This window comes from Rhinoraja longicauda, chromosome 2 (assembly GCF_053455715.1).
Source record: "Rhinoraja longicauda isolate Sanriku21f chromosome 2, sRhiLon1.1, whole genome shotgun sequence".
Taxonomy (NCBI): Eukaryota; Metazoa; Chordata; class Chondrichthyes; order Rajiformes; family Arhynchobatidae; genus Rhinoraja; species Rhinoraja longicauda.
This window is the reverse complement of record NC_135954.1, coordinates 16,687,048-16,707,838: the sequence shown is the minus strand read 5'-3', so window position 1 is coordinate 16,707,838 and position 20,791 is coordinate 16,687,048. Positions and strand designations below refer to the sequence as shown.

At 43.4% G+C, this 20,791-nt stretch overlaps 1 protein-coding gene across 1 annotated transcript in view; it reads right to left on the bottom strand.

Annotated features, from left to right (window-relative positions):
- LOC144601431 (collagen alpha-6(VI) chain-like) overlaps positions 1 to 20,585 on the bottom strand; it is a 349,228-nt gene extending 328,643 nt beyond the window's left edge. The window contains exon 1 of the mRNA XM_078413544.1: positions 20,491 to 20,585. Coding sequence (XP_078269670.1) covers positions 20,491 to 20,585 — 95 coding nt within the window. The remainder of the gene's footprint in view (positions 1 to 20,490) is intronic.
- Between the last annotated feature and the right edge of the window lie 206 nt (positions 20,586 to 20,791).

The window sequence follows — 20,791 nt, the reverse complement described above, 5'->3', positions numbered from 1 at the left end:
AAGACGATTTACTTGAGAGGTCAGCTGGTGTAAGAAGGCAATAAAAAAACTCATGCGATTGCAATAATAGTTGCTCTTTTTCGTTGAGATATGAGCAGCCAACCCAGGTGGATCTTTACACTTCTGCCAGTTGTATATGACTGTCAAAAAAGATGACGCAAGAGTAACCATAGATGATTAATTAGCATAGAGGGAAAAGACCCACTCTGAGCGGAAATTCAACCCACGCAAGTGAATGGGAAGTGTGAAGAAGGCGAGGATTAGTTGCCCGAGAATTAGCCAACTGCTAAAAACCTAGCGTCAATCCATTGACTTTTATGATTTAGCACTTTGCGACACGGTGTGTTTTCCCGGTTCATTTTTCAGGATGGCAAGCATTGCCTGCATTTATTCCCAATCACTAACACCCTCTGAGGAGATGCCTTCCTGAAACAATGCAGCTCTCCTCGTGAAGGACTCAGGGAGGCAGCTGTGTGCCGCAGGGTTCAGTGCCGGGCCCATTGCTGCTTGTGGTTTATCTCAATGATTTGGATGAAGGCACAATTAGTAAGTTTGCAGATTAGGTGGTGGGTAAGGCAAAGCAGCGCCTTTACCACCTTAGACAGCTGAGGAAATTCAGAGTGTCTCTGAGGATCCTTCATTGCTTCTACTCTGGGGCTGTAGAGAGCATCCTGTCCGGCAACATTACAGTCTGGTTTGGGAACAGCTCTGCCCAGGACAGGATGGCCCTGCAGAGAGTAGTGCGTTCGGCAGAACGCACCATGGGAACTACACACGCCCCCCTGCAGGACCTATACATCAGGAGGTGTAGATCGTGAGCAAGCAAGATTATGAGGGACCCCTGCCCCGGTCAGGCAAACGCCTCCGCTGTCACCCTGTGAAAACGGAGAGGATGAGATGGAGTTTCTTCCCACAGGCCATCAGGACTGTTAACTATTATAACTCCAGGGACTAAATTTTGTCTTCTCTGTATTAACTTTTATTTATATGCTGTAACTGTAATTCTTTTCTTTGCACAATCCGCAGGCATTGCCACTTTCATTTCACTGCACATCGTGTATGTGCATGTGACAAATAAACTTGACTTGACTTGATCGTAGATAACGATGATGGTAATAAAAAATTACAGCAGGATTTTGAAGAATTGGGCAGTGAACTAAGGAATAATTAATGAAGTTTAATACAGTTACGTGCAAATTACCTAGGAAATGGTGTCACAGGTAATAGGGTAGTCAAGAAATCTTTTGGTACATCGGCCTTCATCGGTCAATGTACTGAGTACAGAAGTTGAGATGTTATGTTACTGTTGTAAAGGACATTGGTGAGGCCACATTTGGAGTATTGTGTTCAGTTTATGGTGACCCTGAAACAGAAAGGATGTTATTAAATGCACAGAGTCTTTTTATCAACAATAGGGGAATCAAGAACCAGAGAACATATGTTTAAAGTGAGGGGGGAAAGATTTTAAAGGCACCTCAGGGGTAACTTTTTCACACAGAGCGTGGTGGGTCTATGGACCGAGCTGCCGGAGGCGGTAGTTGAGGCAGGTATTATAACGATATTTATAAAGGTATTTAGGAAAGATTGAGAGATGTGGCCCAAACATGAGCAGTTGTGAGAAGTGTAGATCGAGCATCTTGGTCGGCATAGGTAAGTTGGGCCAAATGGCCTGTTTCCGTGCAGTATGACTATGACTCTACGATTCTATGACTCTTTGACTCACAATGTTGATCGACAGAGAGTTCCTGGATTTGGACCACTTTGGAAACCTACTCAGAAGGGATATTTTATCAATTTTAGTGTGGTGCTCCCTCAACAAGAGTAGTCTTTGGCTTCTGAAATAAGCAACTACAGTTTGCCTGAGTTTGTTGCTTCTTGCCCATGAAACCAGGGTGAAGGCCCAGAAGCAGTGGGGAGGGGCTGAAGACATGGCAGGCAAGTGACCCACGCGACTCCATGAAAAGTGTCAGACAAAGATGCGGTCCTGAGATGCTACTTGGAAAGCCTCAAAATAAATTTGCATTTATTCGAATTCATTTACCAAACTCTGAGGGGAATTACCTCTGAAAGGCACTGTACAACTCTGTGTAATAGTACCGGATAGGGGTAGAATATGCTGCTGCACTTTTAGCCTCAGACCACAATCTGCATCAGCTGGAACCTCAGTCTGTCCAATTGCTCAGCAGCATATTCTAGGGAACAGTGAGGACGATTAGTTCATTGGACCAGTAACCAGCACAAATAATCACCCTTAATTAGTACGGGTGTCAGGGGAGAAGGCAGGAGAATAGGGCTGAGAGGGAAAGGTAGATCAGCCATGATTGATTGGGGGAGGAGACTGGATGGGCCGAATGGCTTAATTCTGCTCCTAGACCGTATCAACCGTGGACAGGTTGTGTGAGTGGGCGGATACATGGCAGATGCAGTTTAATGTAGATAAGTGTGAGGTTATTCACTTTGGAAGTAAGAATAGAAAGGCAGATTATTATCTGAATGGTGTCAAGTTAGGAGGAGGGGGAGTTCAACGAGATCTGGGTGTCCTAGTGCATCAGTCAATGAAAGGAAGCAGGCAGGCAGGCAGGCCGTGAAGAAAGCCAATGGAATGTTGGCCTTCGTAACAAGAGGAGTTGAGTATAGGAGCAAAGAGGTCCTTCTACAGTTGTACCGGGCCCTGGTGAGACCGCACCTGGAGTACTGTGTGCAGTTTTGGTCTCCAAATTTGAGGAAGGATATTCTTGCTATGGAGGGCGTGCAGCGTAGGTTCACTAGGTTAATTCCCGGAATGACGGGGCTGTCGTATGTTGAAAGGCTGGAGCGATTGGGCTTGTATACACTGGAATTTAGAAGGATGAGGGGGGATCTTATTGAAACATATAAGATAATTAGGGGATTGGACACATTAGAGGCAGATAACATGTTCCCAATGTTGGGGGAGTCCAGAACAAGGGGCCACAGTTTAAGAATAAGGGGTAGGCCATTTAGAACGGAGATGAGGAAGAACTTTTTCAGTCAGAGGGTGGTGAAGGTGTGGAATTCTCTGCCTCAGAAGGCAGTGGAGGCCAGTTCGTTGGATGCTTTCAAGAGAGAGCTGGATAGAGCTCTTAAGGATAGCGGAGTGAGGGGGTATGGGGAGAAGGCAGGAACGGGGTACTGATTGAGAGTGATCAGCCATGATCGCATTGAATGGCGGTGCTGGCTCGAAGGGCTGAATGGCCTACTCCTGCACCTATTGTCTATTGTCTAACATGAACTTATGGATGTGACGGAGATCATCTCCAGAGCCTCAGAGTTTTACGTCAAAGGTGGCACAGCGGTAGACTGCTACCTTACAGCGCCAGGGACCCGGGTTTGATTTTGACTATGGGTGGGGTGCTGTTTGTACGTTCTCCCCGTGACCGGCATGGGTTTTCTCAAGGATCTCTGGTCTCATCCCGGTTTGTAGGTTAATTGGCTTGGTATAATTGTAAATTGTCCCGTGTGTGTGTGTAGGATTGAGTTAGTATCACCGGTTAGCGCGGACTCAGTGGGCCGAAGGGCCTGTTACCGTGCTCTATCTCTAAACTAAACTAAAGGTGGCGGGTGGCATTGGCAGCATCTGGACAAGACCTGCTAGCTGCGGGCCGGGTGGTCTTGCTTTACAAAGCAATGCTTGACAAAGTCACCCCTCCACTCGGCGCTTTAGTTTGGGATCATTCCAGGGCTCTGCTGGGAAAGATTTGACATTTCAGGGGAAAAAAACGGATGATCATAAATGGAGATTCCCCGGAATGAAACTTAGCTCAACTTGATTTAACCATATAACCATATAACAACTACAGCACGGAAACAGGCCCGTTCGGCCCTTCCAGTCCACGCCGACCACTCTCCCTGACCTAGTCTCATCTACCTGCACTCAGACCATAACCCTCTAATCCCCTCTTATCCATATACCTATCCAATTTACTCTTAAATAATAAAATCGAGCCAGCCTCCACCACTTCCACCGGAAGCCCATTCCATACAGCCACCACCCTCTGAGTAAAGAAGTTACCCCTCATGTTACCCCTAAACTTTTGTCCCTCAATTCTGAAGCTATGTCCCCTTGTTGGAATCTTCCCCACTCTCAAAGGGAAAAGCCTACCCACGTCAACTCTGTCCGTCCCTCTCAAAATTTTTAAAACCTCTATCAAGTCCCCCCTCAATCTTCTACGCTCCAAAGAATAAAGACCCAACCTGTTCAACCTCTCTCTGTAGCTTAAGTGCTGAAACCCAGGCAACATTCTAGTAAATCTCCTCTGTACCCTCTCCATTTTGTCGACATCTTTCCTATAATTTGGCGACCAGAACTGCACACCATACTCCAGATTCGGCCTCACCAATGCCCTGTACAATTTTAACATTACATCCCAACTTCTATACTCGATGCTCTGATTTATAAAGGCAAGTATACCAAATGCCTTCTTCACCACCCTATCCACATGAGATTCCACCTTCAGGGAACAATGCACAGTTATTCCCAGATCCCTCTGTTCCACTGCATTCCTCAATTCCCTACCATTTACCCTGTACGTCCTATTTTGATTTGTCCTACCAAAATGCAGCACCTCACACTTATCAGCATTAAACTCCATCTGCCATCTTTCAGCCCACCCTTCCAAATGCCCAAGTCTCTCTGTAGACTTTGAAACTCTACTTCATTACTAACTACACCACCTATCTTAGTATCATCTGCATATTTACTAATCCAATTTGCCACACCATCATCCAGATCATTAATGTAAATGACAAACAACAGTGGACCCAACACAGATCCCTGGGGCACTCCACTAGACACTGGCCTCCAACCTGACATACAATTATCAACCATTACCCTCTGGTATCTCCCATTCAGCCATTGTTGAATCCATCTTGCAACCTCACTATTAATACCCAACGATTTAACCTTCTTAATCAACCTTCCATGTGGAACCTTGTCAAATGCCTTACTGAAGTCCATATAGACAACATCCACAGCCTTGCCCTTATCAATTTCCCTGGTAACCTCTTCAAAAAATTCAAGAAGATTAGTCAAACATGACCTTCCAGGCACAAATCCATGTTGACTGTTTCTAATCAGGCCTTGTTTGTCCAAATAATTATATATATTGTCCCTAAGTATCTTTTCCATTAATTTTCCCACCACAGACGTCAAACTAATAGGTCTATAATTGCTAGGTTTACTTTTAGAACCTTTTTTAAACAAAGGCACAACATGCGCAATGCGCCAATCTTCCGGCGCCATCCCCGTTTCTAATGACGTTTGAAATTTGTTCAAGAATTCTTACGGAGCACAATGTTTTCTTTATATTATTTCATAATTCTTATCTCCACTAATGACTTGGCTCTCTGCTTAACTGAAATATTATCATTTGAACAGATTGTAGAAGAGAATGTTATCATTAATTATATTTGACATGTCACTAGTCTCTAAACTAAGAAGGGCAGGGAAATTGGGGCTGAGATCATCACGCAAGTTCAATGAAGGCAGAATATCAAACTTGTGTTACCTCCCAGTCATTGTAATTGCATCCTTAGAGCTAATGACTCTGTCTTTTAGGTTCAGGTTTATTATTGTCACGTACACCAAGGTACAGTGAAAAGCTTTGTTTTACATGCTGTCCAAACAGATACGATATACCATACATAAAGATAAACAAGTCAAACTCAAGTGCAATATATAGAGTAAAGGGGAAGATGCAGAGTGTAGAATATCGTTCTCAGCATTGTAGCGCAGCAGTTCCATAGACAAAGTCCAATGTCCACCATTGGAACTAATGTAGATGGGGCATGTTGGTCGACGTTGGTCGAAGGGCCTGTTTCCACTTTGTATGACTTTATGACTCTATGAATGGGATAGTTGTAATACAACAGCAGGGAGACCAATTGTCTGGGTAGCTAGCACCTGATCAAGGAACGTCTTCAGGAGAGGAACATTTTCAAACATATCCCAGCAGCTGCCTCACACGATGCTCAAGGCATTGAATTCCCCCACTAGGACTTTAACATAACAATTATATCTGTTACATTGCATCCCTACTCCCAAACCTCATAGTTTCATCTCACCTGAGGATACCCATTCACATTGTGTATGAAGAAACTGCAGATGCTGGTTTAAACCAAAGATAGACACAAAAAGATGGAGTAACTCAGCGAGACAGGCAGCATACCTGGATAGAAGGAATGGGTGACATTTTGGGTCAAGACCCTTCTTCGGACTGAAGAACTCTCCGTGGCATGGAGCTCCCGGGTCGGCCTCTTCTCACCAGAGACCGCGGGCTTCACGATGTTTAAGTCACAGGCCCCGCAGTTGGAGCTTCGATCCCCGGCAAAAGGATCGCAAGCTTCGCGATGCTAAAGTCCCGCAGACCCCTGCAGCTTGGAGCACCCGTCGGTCTCCAGGAAAGGCCACCAACTCCACGATGTTAGGCCGCAGTGGGCACGGAGATACGATACGGAAAAAAATCACATCGTCGAGGTAAGAGATTGAAACCCACCCCCCACCCCCCCCCCCCCCCCCCACCCCTCACATAAAACAAACCAAGGAACACTGAAACATACTTTTTAACACATACTAAAAATAACAAAAAGAAGAAAGGACAGACAGAGTGTTGGCGAGGGGATCCTACCAAGCCCACTCAGAATTTTATATCTTACAAGAAGATCACCACTCTTTAAAATCCAATGAACATTTCTTAATACTACTCAATGTTTTCTCATAAAGACATCTCCCACCAGTTAATACAGCAAACATCCCTGACTAAATCCAATGCCAATAGATCCCTCTGTAGATGAGGAGACTGAAACTGTTGCAGTACTCCAGTTGCAGTCTCACAAATGCTCTGTATAATTGCAGCCAGACTTCCCTGCTGTTAAACAGTTGCTACCTATTTTAACTCACCTTCACATACTAACATTTCTATCCTCGGCCTCCTCCATTGCCAGAGTGTGGCCAAATGTAAAATCCAAGAGCAGGATCTATTATTCTGCTTCAGTTGCTTTGCATCCAAATGGCATAACTGTTGAATTCTCCAATTTCAAGTAATAGACCCACTTCCCCCTCTTTTGTGTGGCACCCCACTCCAGTGCCCATCCATTCTCCCACTCCCCCCAACCCTGCTCCTTTGCCCTCCTTCGCACCGTGATCTCCCATTCCCTAGTCCATCGTTTCTCTTTTATTCCTAATCTTTCCCCACCTCCAGTCCCCTACCACCTGCATCCCTTCCTCGTGGCTTCTTACTCCAACACTTTTCTTATTTGACACCCTTTTGGTCTCCTTTTCATCTTTAGCATTGTTCACTTGTTCCACTCATCTGCCCATTACCCCCACTCCATCCCCACCCCCACCCCCACCCCACCTGTATCCATCTAGCACTTGCCATGGTTTGTCCTACCCTCACATCTCATTACCAACGTTCACAACCCTTCTCCAATCAGTCTGAAGAAGGGTCCTGACCCGAAATACCATCCGTCCATTCCCTTCACAGATGCTGCCCAACCTGTTGCATTCCAACAGCACTTTGTGTTTTTCCTTATTTTTAACCCTATTTCGTTTGCAATGAAGGTGAACATTCAGTTTGCCTTCCTAACTGCATTTTACCAATATGCTCACTTCTGGTGTTTCCATTTGAACAGTGGAATTCTGCAATAGCTTTCCCATTTAAATTTTATTCTGCCTTTTTCCACCCTGTATTTTCCCACATTAGACTATAACTGCCCATTCATTTAACCTATCTATATTGCTTTGCAGATTTCTGCATCCACTTTCACCATATCATCAGTGATTTAGGCCACAATACTCTTGGTCCCTTTCTCTAAGTTACTAATACCGTTTGTAAATAGTTGTGGCATGAAGGGAAGAGTTGCGTTAGGTACCATCAAATCATGCCGTACTACATTTTCACAACTTTGTGAGGCAGAAAACATCAAATTTTAGTTTACTCAAGCCAATATTCAGTAGTAATCAATTCCAATCCAATGTAATGATGGTGCCGTTGTGAGAATCTTATCTGCTGTTCAATAGTTGACTTTCTATGCATACTTAAAACACTATTTAATGCATTATTCCAGCTTAATGGTTCTGTCACAAAATCAGCTATGATATTCATCCATATTCTAATCTTCCTTATCTCCATATCTCTAGCCAACAATATCATTCCACATGCTATCATTTTCCCACAATACAAATTGTGTGCTTGATTGGAAAAATATCGACCTGGAAAGAATGAAAACCATAGGCTCTGCACAGATAGATGTTGTGGCCTCAATCCCTAGAGGATCCATTAAATATCAAGAGTTTGAAAAGCAAATAAATGTCATATCAAGGGGTAGGAACACCCATCACGTTCCAAACTTTCACATCTAGTTTATCATTGCTAAGTCACACACTGCATCCCATAAGTATTCCATTACTTTCCCCTTATTTCCCCAGCATCTCTTCTGATGCCAACACTAGAATAGTGCGTTTGGGAGATCTTCCTTTTTGCTTAACTGCAGCTCCCCTACCTCCCTGGGTGACAGAATTAGGCCTCTTCTGCTCCCACACATTTGCTCTCAGCCCCTCTTCTCCCACCCACAGCAAGGCTAGGGATCCCCCTGCCTTCATCTCCCACCTCCACAGCATCTACACTCAACGGGTCACTTCCTATAGTTTCCTAAGCAGATGCAGAGTGCAGAATACAGTTCTCAGCATTGTAGCACACCGGTTCCATACACAAAGTTCAATGACCCCAATGGGGTAGAAGTGAATTAGATAGAAACCTAGCTCATGGGACTGTTCAGAAGCCTCATAATAGAGTGGAAGAAGCTGTTCCTGAGCCTGGAGGTGTGTGCTTTCAAGCGTCTGTACCTTCTGCTAGATAGGAGCAGGGAGAAGAGGAATGACCAGGGTAGGACTAGTCTTTGATAGCTCTCTTGGTCTCTACACTGTCAAAGAATTTCCCTTTGTTTTCTGCACTCTTTAACCCCCCCCCCCCCTCTGCAACATGAAACTGGTTCAATTCTTGCTTTTCCCAGATCAGGCATTAACTTGAAATACTTTGTTTATTTCTTGGAACAGATGCTGGCTGACTTGCTGAATATCTTCAGCACTTTATGCATTTATTACTATTAGTTTAAAGTGGTGGCAATCGGCAAACAAATGGGTCCATATATGTTTTTAACAACCCAAACTAAACTCAGTGCTTGACTTGAAAAATCCAACATTGGTTAATGGTGATCGGGAAGTTCCAAATAACTCCTGACTACTGACTTTATGGACACACTCCAGATGCTGGTTTACAAAAAAAGACACAAAGTGCTGGAGGAAATCAACAGGTCAGGCAGCATCTCTGTAGAACATGGATAGATGATGTTTTGGGTCACAACCCTTCTCTGGGGATGCTGCCTGACCCGCTGAGTTACTCCAGCACTTTGTCTATATAATCGTTTGATTTGCTTTCCTATGCTTATTTCAGTTGTAACAGGGTTATCAAAAAATGTCACTTAAAATTTGAGCAGGCTGGGACTCTGTTCCCTTTTGTGCAAGATGACGAGGGGTGATCTTATTGAAGTGTATAAAACCATGAGAGGAATAGATCTGGTGGACGCACAGGGTCTCTTGTCCAGAGCAGGGGGGATATCGCAGAGGACATAGGTTTATGGTGAATGGGGAAAGATTTTATAGGAATCTGAGGGGTAACATTTTCACGCAAAGGGTGGTGGGTGTATGCAACAAGCTGCCGGAGGAGTAGTTGAGGTAGGGACTATTGCAACGTTTTAGAAGCAATTAGACAGGTAAATGGAATGGACTGGTTTAGAGGGATATGGGCCAAACGTAGGCAAGTGGTACTAGTGGTAGATGGGACATATTGGTTGGTGTGGGCATGTTGGGCCGAAGGGCCTGTTTCCACACTGTACGACTATGTCTCTTGAAGCAATGAAGTCAGTTACCACTACAGCATTATTGCGCTCATGGCTAAATGCTGAACTCCCCTTTGACTTCTTGGACTTTTTCAATGTTGTTGCTTGATCGCCGTTCAATGAATAAACTAAAAAATGTATGTCTGGTGCCTCTAAATTAAAATCAGATCAACGGTCAACAAATGCAGGTCAAAGGTATTTCACTGCCTATGGGGCATTTTCACATGCCAACGGGTTTGTTCCTCATTTATTCCAAAGCAGCTTAAACATTAACACAGTTAGAATTTATGTATTTATTTGTTTGTTTGCAAAATGTATCAATTTTAACTGGTTATGGAGGAAAGCAATTTACACGTTATGTTGAATTGGCTCACATTTCCCAATTTTACTAACTTGTTGGCAAACTAACCCATCATTCGAAGGTGTTACAGCATTTATAAAGCATAGCCTAAAGTAAGAAAAAAAGTGTTTAATAACAAGGTAACATGTAACAGGAAATATTTCCAGAGCTAAGTCCTATAAAGTAATTACATGGAGAAATTCTGAAGAAGGATCTCGACCCGAAAAGTCACCCATTCCTTCTCTCCAGAGATGCTGCCTGTCCCACTGAGTTACTCCAGCTTTTTGTGTCTACCTTCAGTTTAAACCAGCATTTGCAGTTCCTTCTTACACAATTACATGGAGTAATTTGTTTGCATGTGAGCATCCCTTGCTTACAATGAAAGGTGCTCTTGATGCCGGAAATCTGAAATAAAACAGAAAATATAATAAACTCTCAGCAGGTCAGAGTGCATCTGTGGAAATAGAAGCAGTTACTGCTTCAGCTTCCAGCTCCTTTGTTCATAGGTTCATAAGTTCAGAATTTCATAAGTTATATTTTCATAAGTTATATTAGTTGAGAGATTTAGCGCAGAAACCGGCCCCTCGGCCCACCGAGTCCGTACTGACCTCATCCTTTATAATGGACTCTAAAATCTTACCAACCACTGAAGTCAGACTTACTGGCCTTTTGTTCCCACTATTCTGCTTTGCTCCCTTCTTGTACAATGGGGTAATATTGGCAATTTCCCAATCGTTTGGAACCACTCCTGGCTCTAGTGATCAGATTTTTTTTAGATTTAGAGATACAGTGCGGAAACAGTCTCTTCGGCCCACCGAGTCCGCGCCGCCCAGCGATCCCCGCTCATTAACATTATCCTACACACACTAGGGACAATTTTTACCCAGTCAATTAACCTACATACCTGTACGTCTTTGGAGTGTGGGAGGAAACCGAGGATCTCGGAGAAAACCCACGCAGGTCACAGGGAGAACGTACAAACTTCCTACAGGCAGCATATTCTTTAAATATTACTATATTTCTTCATCAGAGCAAATACAATGAAGCTTTTCACATGACAATAATAAACTAAACTAACATAAACAGAGGAACGGAGAAAATTAAATGGAGTCCGCACAGCAGGGGAGTGGGAGGAAGTATAATCAAGATAGCTATGTATGTCTGTGGATTTTTATGTACTACATTCAGTGCTGAAGATGTGGTCTCCTCAAAATTGGAAAAAAAAACATGCAAATGGGTAGTTAAAACATGCAATTGGGCAGTAAACACAAGGAACTGCAGATGCTGGTTTTCAAAAAAAAGACACAAAGTGCTGAAGTAACTTTGGGCTTCAGGCAGCATCTCTGGAGAACACGGATAGTTGACATTTCTGGTCGGGAATTGGGTGACAGAAGCTTATAGACTAAACGCATCCTTTTACTACATTCAGACTATAGGTTTCCAGTTGCCAGTTAGTTTAATTCTCCATCCTACCTTCACTCTAATCTCTCTGCCTTTGGCCTCGAAATGCTCCGACAAATCTCAACGTAAGCTTGGAGAACACCACATCTTCCAATTTAGTACGTGACAACCTTCGATTAGATTATTGTTTCTTACATCAGGATGCGATAACATCGAGTTTCCATGAAGCTCAGAGTAAACAATAAATGCAGGTCCATCACCGATTTTCCGGCAACTGGTGGTTTGGCACCTCCTTTAATCCGAACAAAATTACTACAGTACACTACAGTCCCTCCGCAACTTCCTGGTCCACTCGTCCCTTCCTACCCAAACCACCCTAACCCCAGGCACTTTCCCTTGCAACCGCACGAGATGCAACACCTGTCCCTTTACCTCCCCCCTCAACTCCATCAAAGGACCCAAACAGTCTTTCCAGGTGAGACAGAGGTTCACCTGCACCTCCTCCAACCTCATCTATTGCATCCGCTGCTCTAGATGTCAACTTATTTATATCGGCGAAACCAAGCGCAGGCTCGGCGATCGCTTCGCTGAACACCTGCGCTCGGTCCGTATTAACGCAACTGATCTCCCGGTGGCCCAGCACTTTAACTCCCCCTCCCATTCCCAGTCTGACCTCTCTGTCATGGGCCTCCTCCAGTGCCATAGTGAGGCCCGCCGGAAATTGGAGGAGCAGCACCTCATATTTCGCCTGGGCAGTTTGCGGCCCGGTGGTATGAACGTCGACTTCTCCAACTTCAGATAGCTCCTCTGTCCCTCCCTTCCCCTCCTCCTTCCCAGATCTCCCTCTATCTTCCTGTCTCCACCTATATCCTTCCTTTGTCCCACCCCCGACATCAGTCTGAAGAAGGGTCTCGACCCGAAACGTCACCCATTCCTTCTCTCCCGAGATGCTGCCTGACCTGCTGAGTTACTCCAGCATTTTGTGAATAAATCGATTTGTACCAGCATCTGCAGTTATTTTCTTATACTACTACAGCACACTTGATATTCCCACCTGGATGTCCGCCCGAAGATGTGGCGCCTCGGCCGGGTGAGGTAACCGATCTCTACCTCATCGGGACTTCCGCGCCAACCGGCGGGTCGAATTTGCCCCCTGCGGCCGGGGCTCTGGAACTCTGGCTCGGCTGGAGAATCTCTTCAACTACATGAAGTGAACCCTCACAGATCCATTTCCCAGAGTAGAGGATTCTAAAACCAGAGGGCATAGGCTTTGGGTGAGAGGGGAGAAATTTAAGAAAGATCTCAGGGGCAACACTTTCAAAGTATAGCATGCACCTGGGGGGAAAACTGTGAGCATTCACTTCACGCATCCCCTCATGATCATGTACACTTCAATGAGTTCACCCCTCAGCTTCCTGTGGACCAAAGAAAAATTGTCCCAGCCTATCCCTTTAAATTAAGCCTGCAAGCCCCAGTGACAACCCGGTGAATCTTTTCTGCACACTTCCGAACTTAAGTTGCAATGCTGCTTGATCTATGTGAGTATTTCCAGTATTTTTGCCGTTATTAAATATGTTGTTGTTCGTCCTTCGGGTTCGAAGATGACCATGACGTCACTTTCAGTTGGAGGATTAGTGACTGTGGGTCCGGAAGTGACTGGTGAGGCCAATCCGGGCCCAGAAGGCACGCCCACACATAAACCACAAGTGGATGGGTGCTGCAGTGGAAGTGGAGGTAGCCCGGGCCTTGCGCGCGGTGCGTTTCCTCTGGGCCTCTGCAGTGCGTCTGTTCTCTGCTGCACGGGCTCCTGTGGTGAGCTTGCTACGCCAGGTTGGACGGTCCAGAGCAAGAGACTCCCAAGTGCTGAGGTTGATGTCCAAGTCTTTGAGGGACACTTTGAGGCAGTCCTTAAACCGTTTCTTCTGTCCTCCTACTGAGCACTTGCCCTGACACAGTTCTCCATACAGAAGCTGTTTTGGCAGTATTTCCAGTATTTTTGCCATTATTAAATATAAGTAAGATGACTTAGCTGAACAATGACAACGGTTTTCCAATTTCCTTTCATCATTCCGCCTCATCGGTCAGTAAGATAAACTGGGCACAACATTTACAAAGTCCCAGAGGTGGCATTAGGTTATTAAATTATTGATATTGCAGCATAAAAAAACCATTCATGTCATATGGAGAGTGAGGTGAAAAAGCTAACTGGAATAGTCTGCTTTACAGTGTGATATTATTGCAATTTCTGTCCCATTGACATAGTTATGGATTGACAATAACTGCACCCATTGCATCCCATCATGGGCTTGTATACACTGGAATTTAGAAGGATGAGGGGGGATCTTATTGAAACATATAAGATAATTAGGGGATTGGACACATTAGAGGCAGATAACATGTTCCCAATGTTGGGGGAGTCCAGAACAGGGGGCCACAGTTTAAGAATAAGGGGTAGGCCATTTAGAACGGAGATGAGGAAGAACTTTTTCAGTCAGAGGGTGGTGAAGGTGTGGAATTCTCTGCCTCAGAAGGCAGTTGAGGCCGGTTCGTTGGATGCTTTCAAGAGAGAGCTGGATAGAGCTCTTAAGGATAGCGGAGTGAGGGGGTATGGGGAGAAGGCAGGAACGGGGTACTGATTGAGAGTGATCAGCCATGATCGCATTGAATGGCGGTGCTGGCTCGAAGGGCTAAATGGCCTACTCCTGCACCTATTGTCTATTGTCTATTGTCTATTGTCTACTTGAATGATTCATCCCACAACAACCCACAACCCACATCCCACTGAACCGTATAATAGGGATTCCATTGTTCCTAGGTACGTGCAACAATAAAGTACCTTTGAACCATTGAAATTAAGCATAGCAACCCTTTGCATGCTGATCCCAGAAGGGTATTGACAATCCTCTGCAATCGCTCCATTCTTTTAAATCTCTATTCCAATTGTGAATCTATCAGGACCTGTTGTATCTCCACCTCCTTGGTGACCCTCGGACTATCCTTGATCGGACTTCGCAGGCTTTACCTTGCACTAAGCGTTATTCCCTTATCAAGTAATTATACACTGTAAATGGATCGATTGTAATCATGTATTGTCTTTCCGCCGACTGGCTAGCACGCAACAAAGGCTATTCACTGTACCTCGGCACACGTGACAATAAACTAAACTGAACTTGTGTATGGTTTGATTGTACTCGTGCACAGGATGATTTGATTTATTTCAATAAAATGTCGACAAAGGCTTTTCACTGTACCTCAATTCATGTGACAATCATAAACCAATACCAAATAAAACATACATTCAAATTTATGTCTTTAAGCTCAATAGGGTGAGATTGGGGACATACAGCAGAAGCAACTGGACATCAGATGGGGAAGGATTTTGCTGACAGGGAATGAATGAAATGCAGAATGGGGAGTTATTGACTAAATTAATGGTCATGCAATGTCACAGTAAATAAAAGGACAAAGATTAGATACGGTAAATATGAACTCAACAGATACGATGAAAACTACTTGAGCAAATATTCATTTAGAAAGCAAGCCACATTTTGAAGCTTAGACCATGGATCTTATAGTGATCAGTTAGCCGAGTCACAAAGCATCCTAAATGATGTTTATACAAGATCTTCAAAATAGGCCTAACCCTAACCCAATGCTTACCTTTAATAACTTTATTTTCTAATGTCAATGATGGAACAAACATATTATAGAAAAGATAATAACTGAGCCTGGAGACTGGTAATTTCCCTGCTGGTCTGAAGATGTTGGACTCCAGCCTCATGCAAGGATCTATGCTCACAATCTAGAGTGAAGCAGGAAAGAAAGATCAAGGGGAATTTTTTGGCAATAAGTTCAGACATGGTGAATGAGTTGAAATTTGGTTTTGCTAGACGGGAGGGTTATTAAACAGATGACTCCACTTACAAAGCCTGCTGGTTCTCATTAAAAGATGCGTAACATTTTGGTGGCTAGAACTCACCATAACATTATTACCCAATGGAATTTTAATGGCAAACATTTCTCCCAATTATTTCCCCTAACAGTAACCAACTGTGTTTGAAGTAAATACAGCAAAGATGTAAATATTTAGTTCTAAGCAAAGGGATAATCACTGGAGCCACAAGTGGGAAGTCCGAAAGAGGTGGAAAATGAAATAGACTTAATCAACACTTCATCAACGTTCCCACATTTGTCCAACATATCTTTTGAAGATTTCATCAATTAAACATCAGTAGGAGTCAGGTTTTGTGCACCTTACTCCAAGGAAGCCTTTGATACAGACAAGGAACAGCAGGATGAAACAAAATGGAGAATCAAACGGATAAGAATTTGAGGTAGATACGATGAACTGCAGATGCTGGTTTACAAAAAAAAAATACACATGGTGCCGGAGTAACTCAGCGTAACAGGCAGCATCACCCGAGAACATGGAGAGGCGACATTCCAGGTTGGACCCTTCTTCAGACTCCGGAGTCAAGTAGTGTAGATACAGAGCCTACGATCCCCATGTCCATGCTAACCATCAAGTACCATTCTGTACAAATTCCTCTTCCCATCCTTTGACCCACAGGTTTCTTTACTGTGGTGTTTCGTCTGGATACTTATTAAATGTCGTGAGGGTAGCTGCCTTCATCATCCACTCAGGCAGTCTGTTCCAGATTCCACCTACCTTCTGAGTGAAAATATCATGTTAGATATAGTTTAAGTATAATGCCCTCTTTATGTTTGCATTTACAACACCAAGAATGCCACATTTACAGATACAGTCACCATTTGGGGGGTTTTTACAGCACACGTTAATGTTTATTATTTTTAATTATCACCCTTCATTCTCCTACGTGTCTCTTCGTAACATTTTGCTTTGAATTTGAATTGCCAATTGTCTACAAAAACATTCTCCATTCTACATAGGGCAGCACGATGGCGCAGCGGTAGATTTGCTGCCTGACATCGCTTGCAACGCCGGAGACCCGGGTTCGATCCTGACTATGGGTGCTGCCTGTACGGAGTTTGTACGTTCTCCCCCTGACCTGTGTGGGTTTTCTCCGAGATCTTCGGTTTTCTCCCACACTCCAAATACGTTCAGGTATGTAGATAAATTGGCTTGGTAAATGTAAAAACTTTCCCTAGTGTGTGTAATATGCTGGTCGGCGCGGACCCGGTGGGCCGAAGGGCCTGTTTCTGAGCTATATCTCTAACCTAAAGTAAACTAAAATTAAACGTCCTTCTGAATTTTATTACCGTCTTTCCCTTGCTTCATGACAATTCCAAATTATGTGTTAACTGCACATATCAAAATTGTACCCTGTAGCCAGTCCAAGTCATGAGTGTATCAAATGTAGACACTGCACTGCTATGGAGCCTGGGGAAGATCATTGTACAACTCCCTCAAGTCTGATAAACACCACTCTTATTTTCCCTTGCTTTTGACAATTCAGAGATCAGTTATGATGGAAACAGCTGCAAAATTTGAGAAAATATCTGAGTGATTTGTGAGGAAACGATAATATGGGATCATGTACTTCATTATTTCATTCAGTACTTCAGTATTTCATTGTGCTTTATGGGTTAACAACTCAGCACAGGAAACGCCATTAAAATCTGGATACAACATTTTCACACATCTTCAATTGGCACAAAAGTGTTGCAACAAAGTGATAATAGGATTTGCAAATTTATAGTCAGGAAGTGCATGAAGATGTAACATTTAAATAAGATGTAGGAATATGACAGCCATTTTAAATGTTGGTCGCAGTCATAGTCATTTGCTTTACTTATGGCATTCTACCCAGGTAAATATCAGCCATTTACGAACTTCTGAAGACCATGTGCACACTAGTGGACAATTACTTACTTTTTGCTTTGCAAATGGACCAACACATTATTTAATCTGGTGAAATGTGCCCCGTCTGACATTTAATAGATGGTCTGCAACTTCAGGGCAAACCCTGGAAGTTCAAATACTTCTTAATAGCCTGTATTAATTTCTGGGGGTTAATTCTGTCAATATTTATGTACCAGAATGGTAAATCCTTTGTGCATCCCACCCTTGGGATAAAGACTTTGACGAAGTCACACGAGTTGTTGTCACTCAAGAGACCATTTTCGTACCCACCCAGATTATTTCAAGTAAAAGCATTTATTGCTTTGTTTCAAATCTTGTTTCTTGTGCCTTGTACAAATCGTTGTACCTTGTGTACAATGACAATAAAGGCATAAAGGCATATTATTAAAATCTCAGGTGACTTCTCCGATACACCCCTTAAAGTAAGCAAGTATGAGGGGAAGGAAGATTCACATATAACTGTGACCTAAACATGTAAACATACCAAATCACCTTGGATAGAAAAAAAAAGCTGAAGTAACTCAGCAGCATCTCTGGAGTGAAGGAATGGGTGACATTTCGGGTCGAGACCCTTCGGCAGAGCTTGATACATTGTGACCCATAATTCAGGTTACCATTTTAAAAATTACACAATCTACGTGACAATAGCTGAACATTGAGGCAAGTAGGTTAAAATCTATTACACACAAAAAAAACACAATTAAACGTGAAGTTTGTATATGCATCCAAGGGCAGCAAAATTCATCAACCACCTTTGTGTCTGCAGCCCCTCTATCAACATGGGAACTGAATTCCTCCACATCTTGCAGGACCCACCCACAATGTGTTCCATAGTAGACACTGTTAAAGAAATCTTTAAAGCTCACCACAAAGATCGGGCAAGACAATCAAGATTTTAAGAGCACCAAATACATTGATTACTGGGAGCAATCTAGTAGTTTGCTCACCAAACTAAGATTCATCTGCTCCTTAAATACCAAATTTCGCTTTGATGTGCACGGTGTCCCTTTGATTTCCCTTTCCCACAGGCACTCTTCACATGGTCCTACAACAATCAAAGATCAAGCCTCTCAGGAAGACACAGATTAACAAATACGTTTCAATCGCACCTGGCGGCAGACAGACAGATGTCCTTATCCCATTTAGACCTCGTTTAATTGCAATTGCCATTTGTTCTTTCACAACATTGCCACTAGAAATATATTTCTTGCTCCCTTCAACTTCAAATATTACAGCATCCATTGCTGGCCTACAATCAGCCCTCTTCCCATTTTCCTCCACTCACTTCAAGGACTTGTGCAAGGATTATTTTACAATTGGAGCAGGTTACTGAGTTCGGGAGGGGCCAGGCTATTGAGGGACTTGTAAATATTGGCTTGGCAACTACTGCAGATCAGTGGAAAAGGAATAAACTGGACATTATAGCTTTGGATATGGGAATTCGAACACATGGAAGGTAAAGAGTGGAAGTGCAGCCAGGAATTTGCAATATTTCCTTCCCCCCCCCATCTATAAGATTTTGGCTCAGTGATAAAGCAGCATGTGTCTTGCACCACATGACTCCAGAGAGATTAATGTTGACTTTCAGATGTGGTTTGGAGCACAGTTCTGCCATCATAAATCTGCAAAGATTTATGAACATATGATATCTCTTTTCTTCTTAAGTATTCTGCAAAAGAAATTACACAAAACCCCATGGAACACTGATAAAAGTGAACTTGGAACAATGAAATCTTCATGAAAGAAAACTAAATCAAAATTACAAAGTATATTCTTTAAAATGTTTTTCTTTCTAGGGGAAAAAAGTATAAGGTAACCATTTTGAAAATAACTTTCATTCCCAAAAGTCAAATTTGCAGTATAGTAGAAACATCGAAAATAGGTGCAGGGGTAGGCCATTTAGCCTTTCATGCCAGCACCGTCATTCAATATGATTGTGGCTGATCATCCAAAATCAGTACCCCATTCCTGTTTTCTCCCTGATCATCCAAAATCAGTACCCCATTCCTGATTTCGTTAGACCTAAGAGCTAAATCTAACTCTCTGCATCTGAAAGTGGATATGGGGATGGCTTCACATTGGGAGATGCACTGTTAAGATCGCTTGGGGGAGTCCCAAAAGTTCATCTGCAATCTCAATTGAATCACTTTTGATTTCTGAATTTTTGGTCTGCAAGCTATACAAATGAGTTCGTTTATTGTCACTTTTACAGAGGTACAGCGAGAAGGCTTTGTTGCAAGCTAACCTGTCAGCGGAAAGACAATATATGATTACAATCGAGCACCCGCAGTGTACAGGTACATGATAAAGAGAAATAAAGTGAATAACATTTAGCGCAAGATAAAGTCCAGTAAAGTCTGATCAAAGATAGTGTGAGGGTCTCCAATGAGGTAGATAGTAGCTAAGGACTGCTAGGATGGTTCAGTTGCCTGATAACAGCTGGGAAGAAACGGTCCCTGAATGTGGCGGAGTGTGTTTTCACACTTCTATACCTTTTGCCTGATGGGAGAGGGGAGACGAGGGAGTGGCCAGGGTGCAACTTGTCTTTGATTATGCTGCTGGTGAATAGGAGTCGATGGAAGGGAGGTTGGTTTGTGTGATGGTCTGGGCTGCGTCCACCATTCTCTGCAATTTCTTGCAGTCTTGGATGGAGCTGGTCCCAAACCAAGTTGTGATGCATCGTGATAAAAAGCTTTCTACGGGCACAAGAGAGAAATGGTGAGCATGAACCTTAACTCCAAATAAAGGTTAATCCAGGATGGCTGTACTAATACAAAACTGTACCAATACTTGGATTCAATTATGTATTGGGATACTACTGCTGCACTAAGTAGGAGGGGGTTATGGCCATCTACTGCTTGTATGAAAATCACATTTATTTCTCTTCCGCAGAAGGTTTGGAGAGCGGGCAAAACAGCGGCAGATGGAATACGGAGTAGTGAAGTGTACAGTCAGGTGCTTCAAGGAATGTGTTGCATCTTGCTCTTACCCAGCAGAAACTGATGGGAAAGTCCTTTTGAACTCTTCCATCTGCTGAACGCTTGGCTGATCCTTGTTGTACGTAACACAGCACACGTTGGTCATTCGAGACACTGTTGCCTAAACGTGCAAAATCAGCTGTGACATTGCTGAGTGGGTAACGGCTCTGAAACCCTTCAGTAAAAGGCAGCTTCTTGTAAGTTGACTAGATGCCCAGAATGATTTGTGAAATTAAATGAATTATAAACTGATCTGCTGAAAGCAGTGATTGTTCTACTGAAGGTGTAGTTTTACACAGAAGGTGGAGAAGG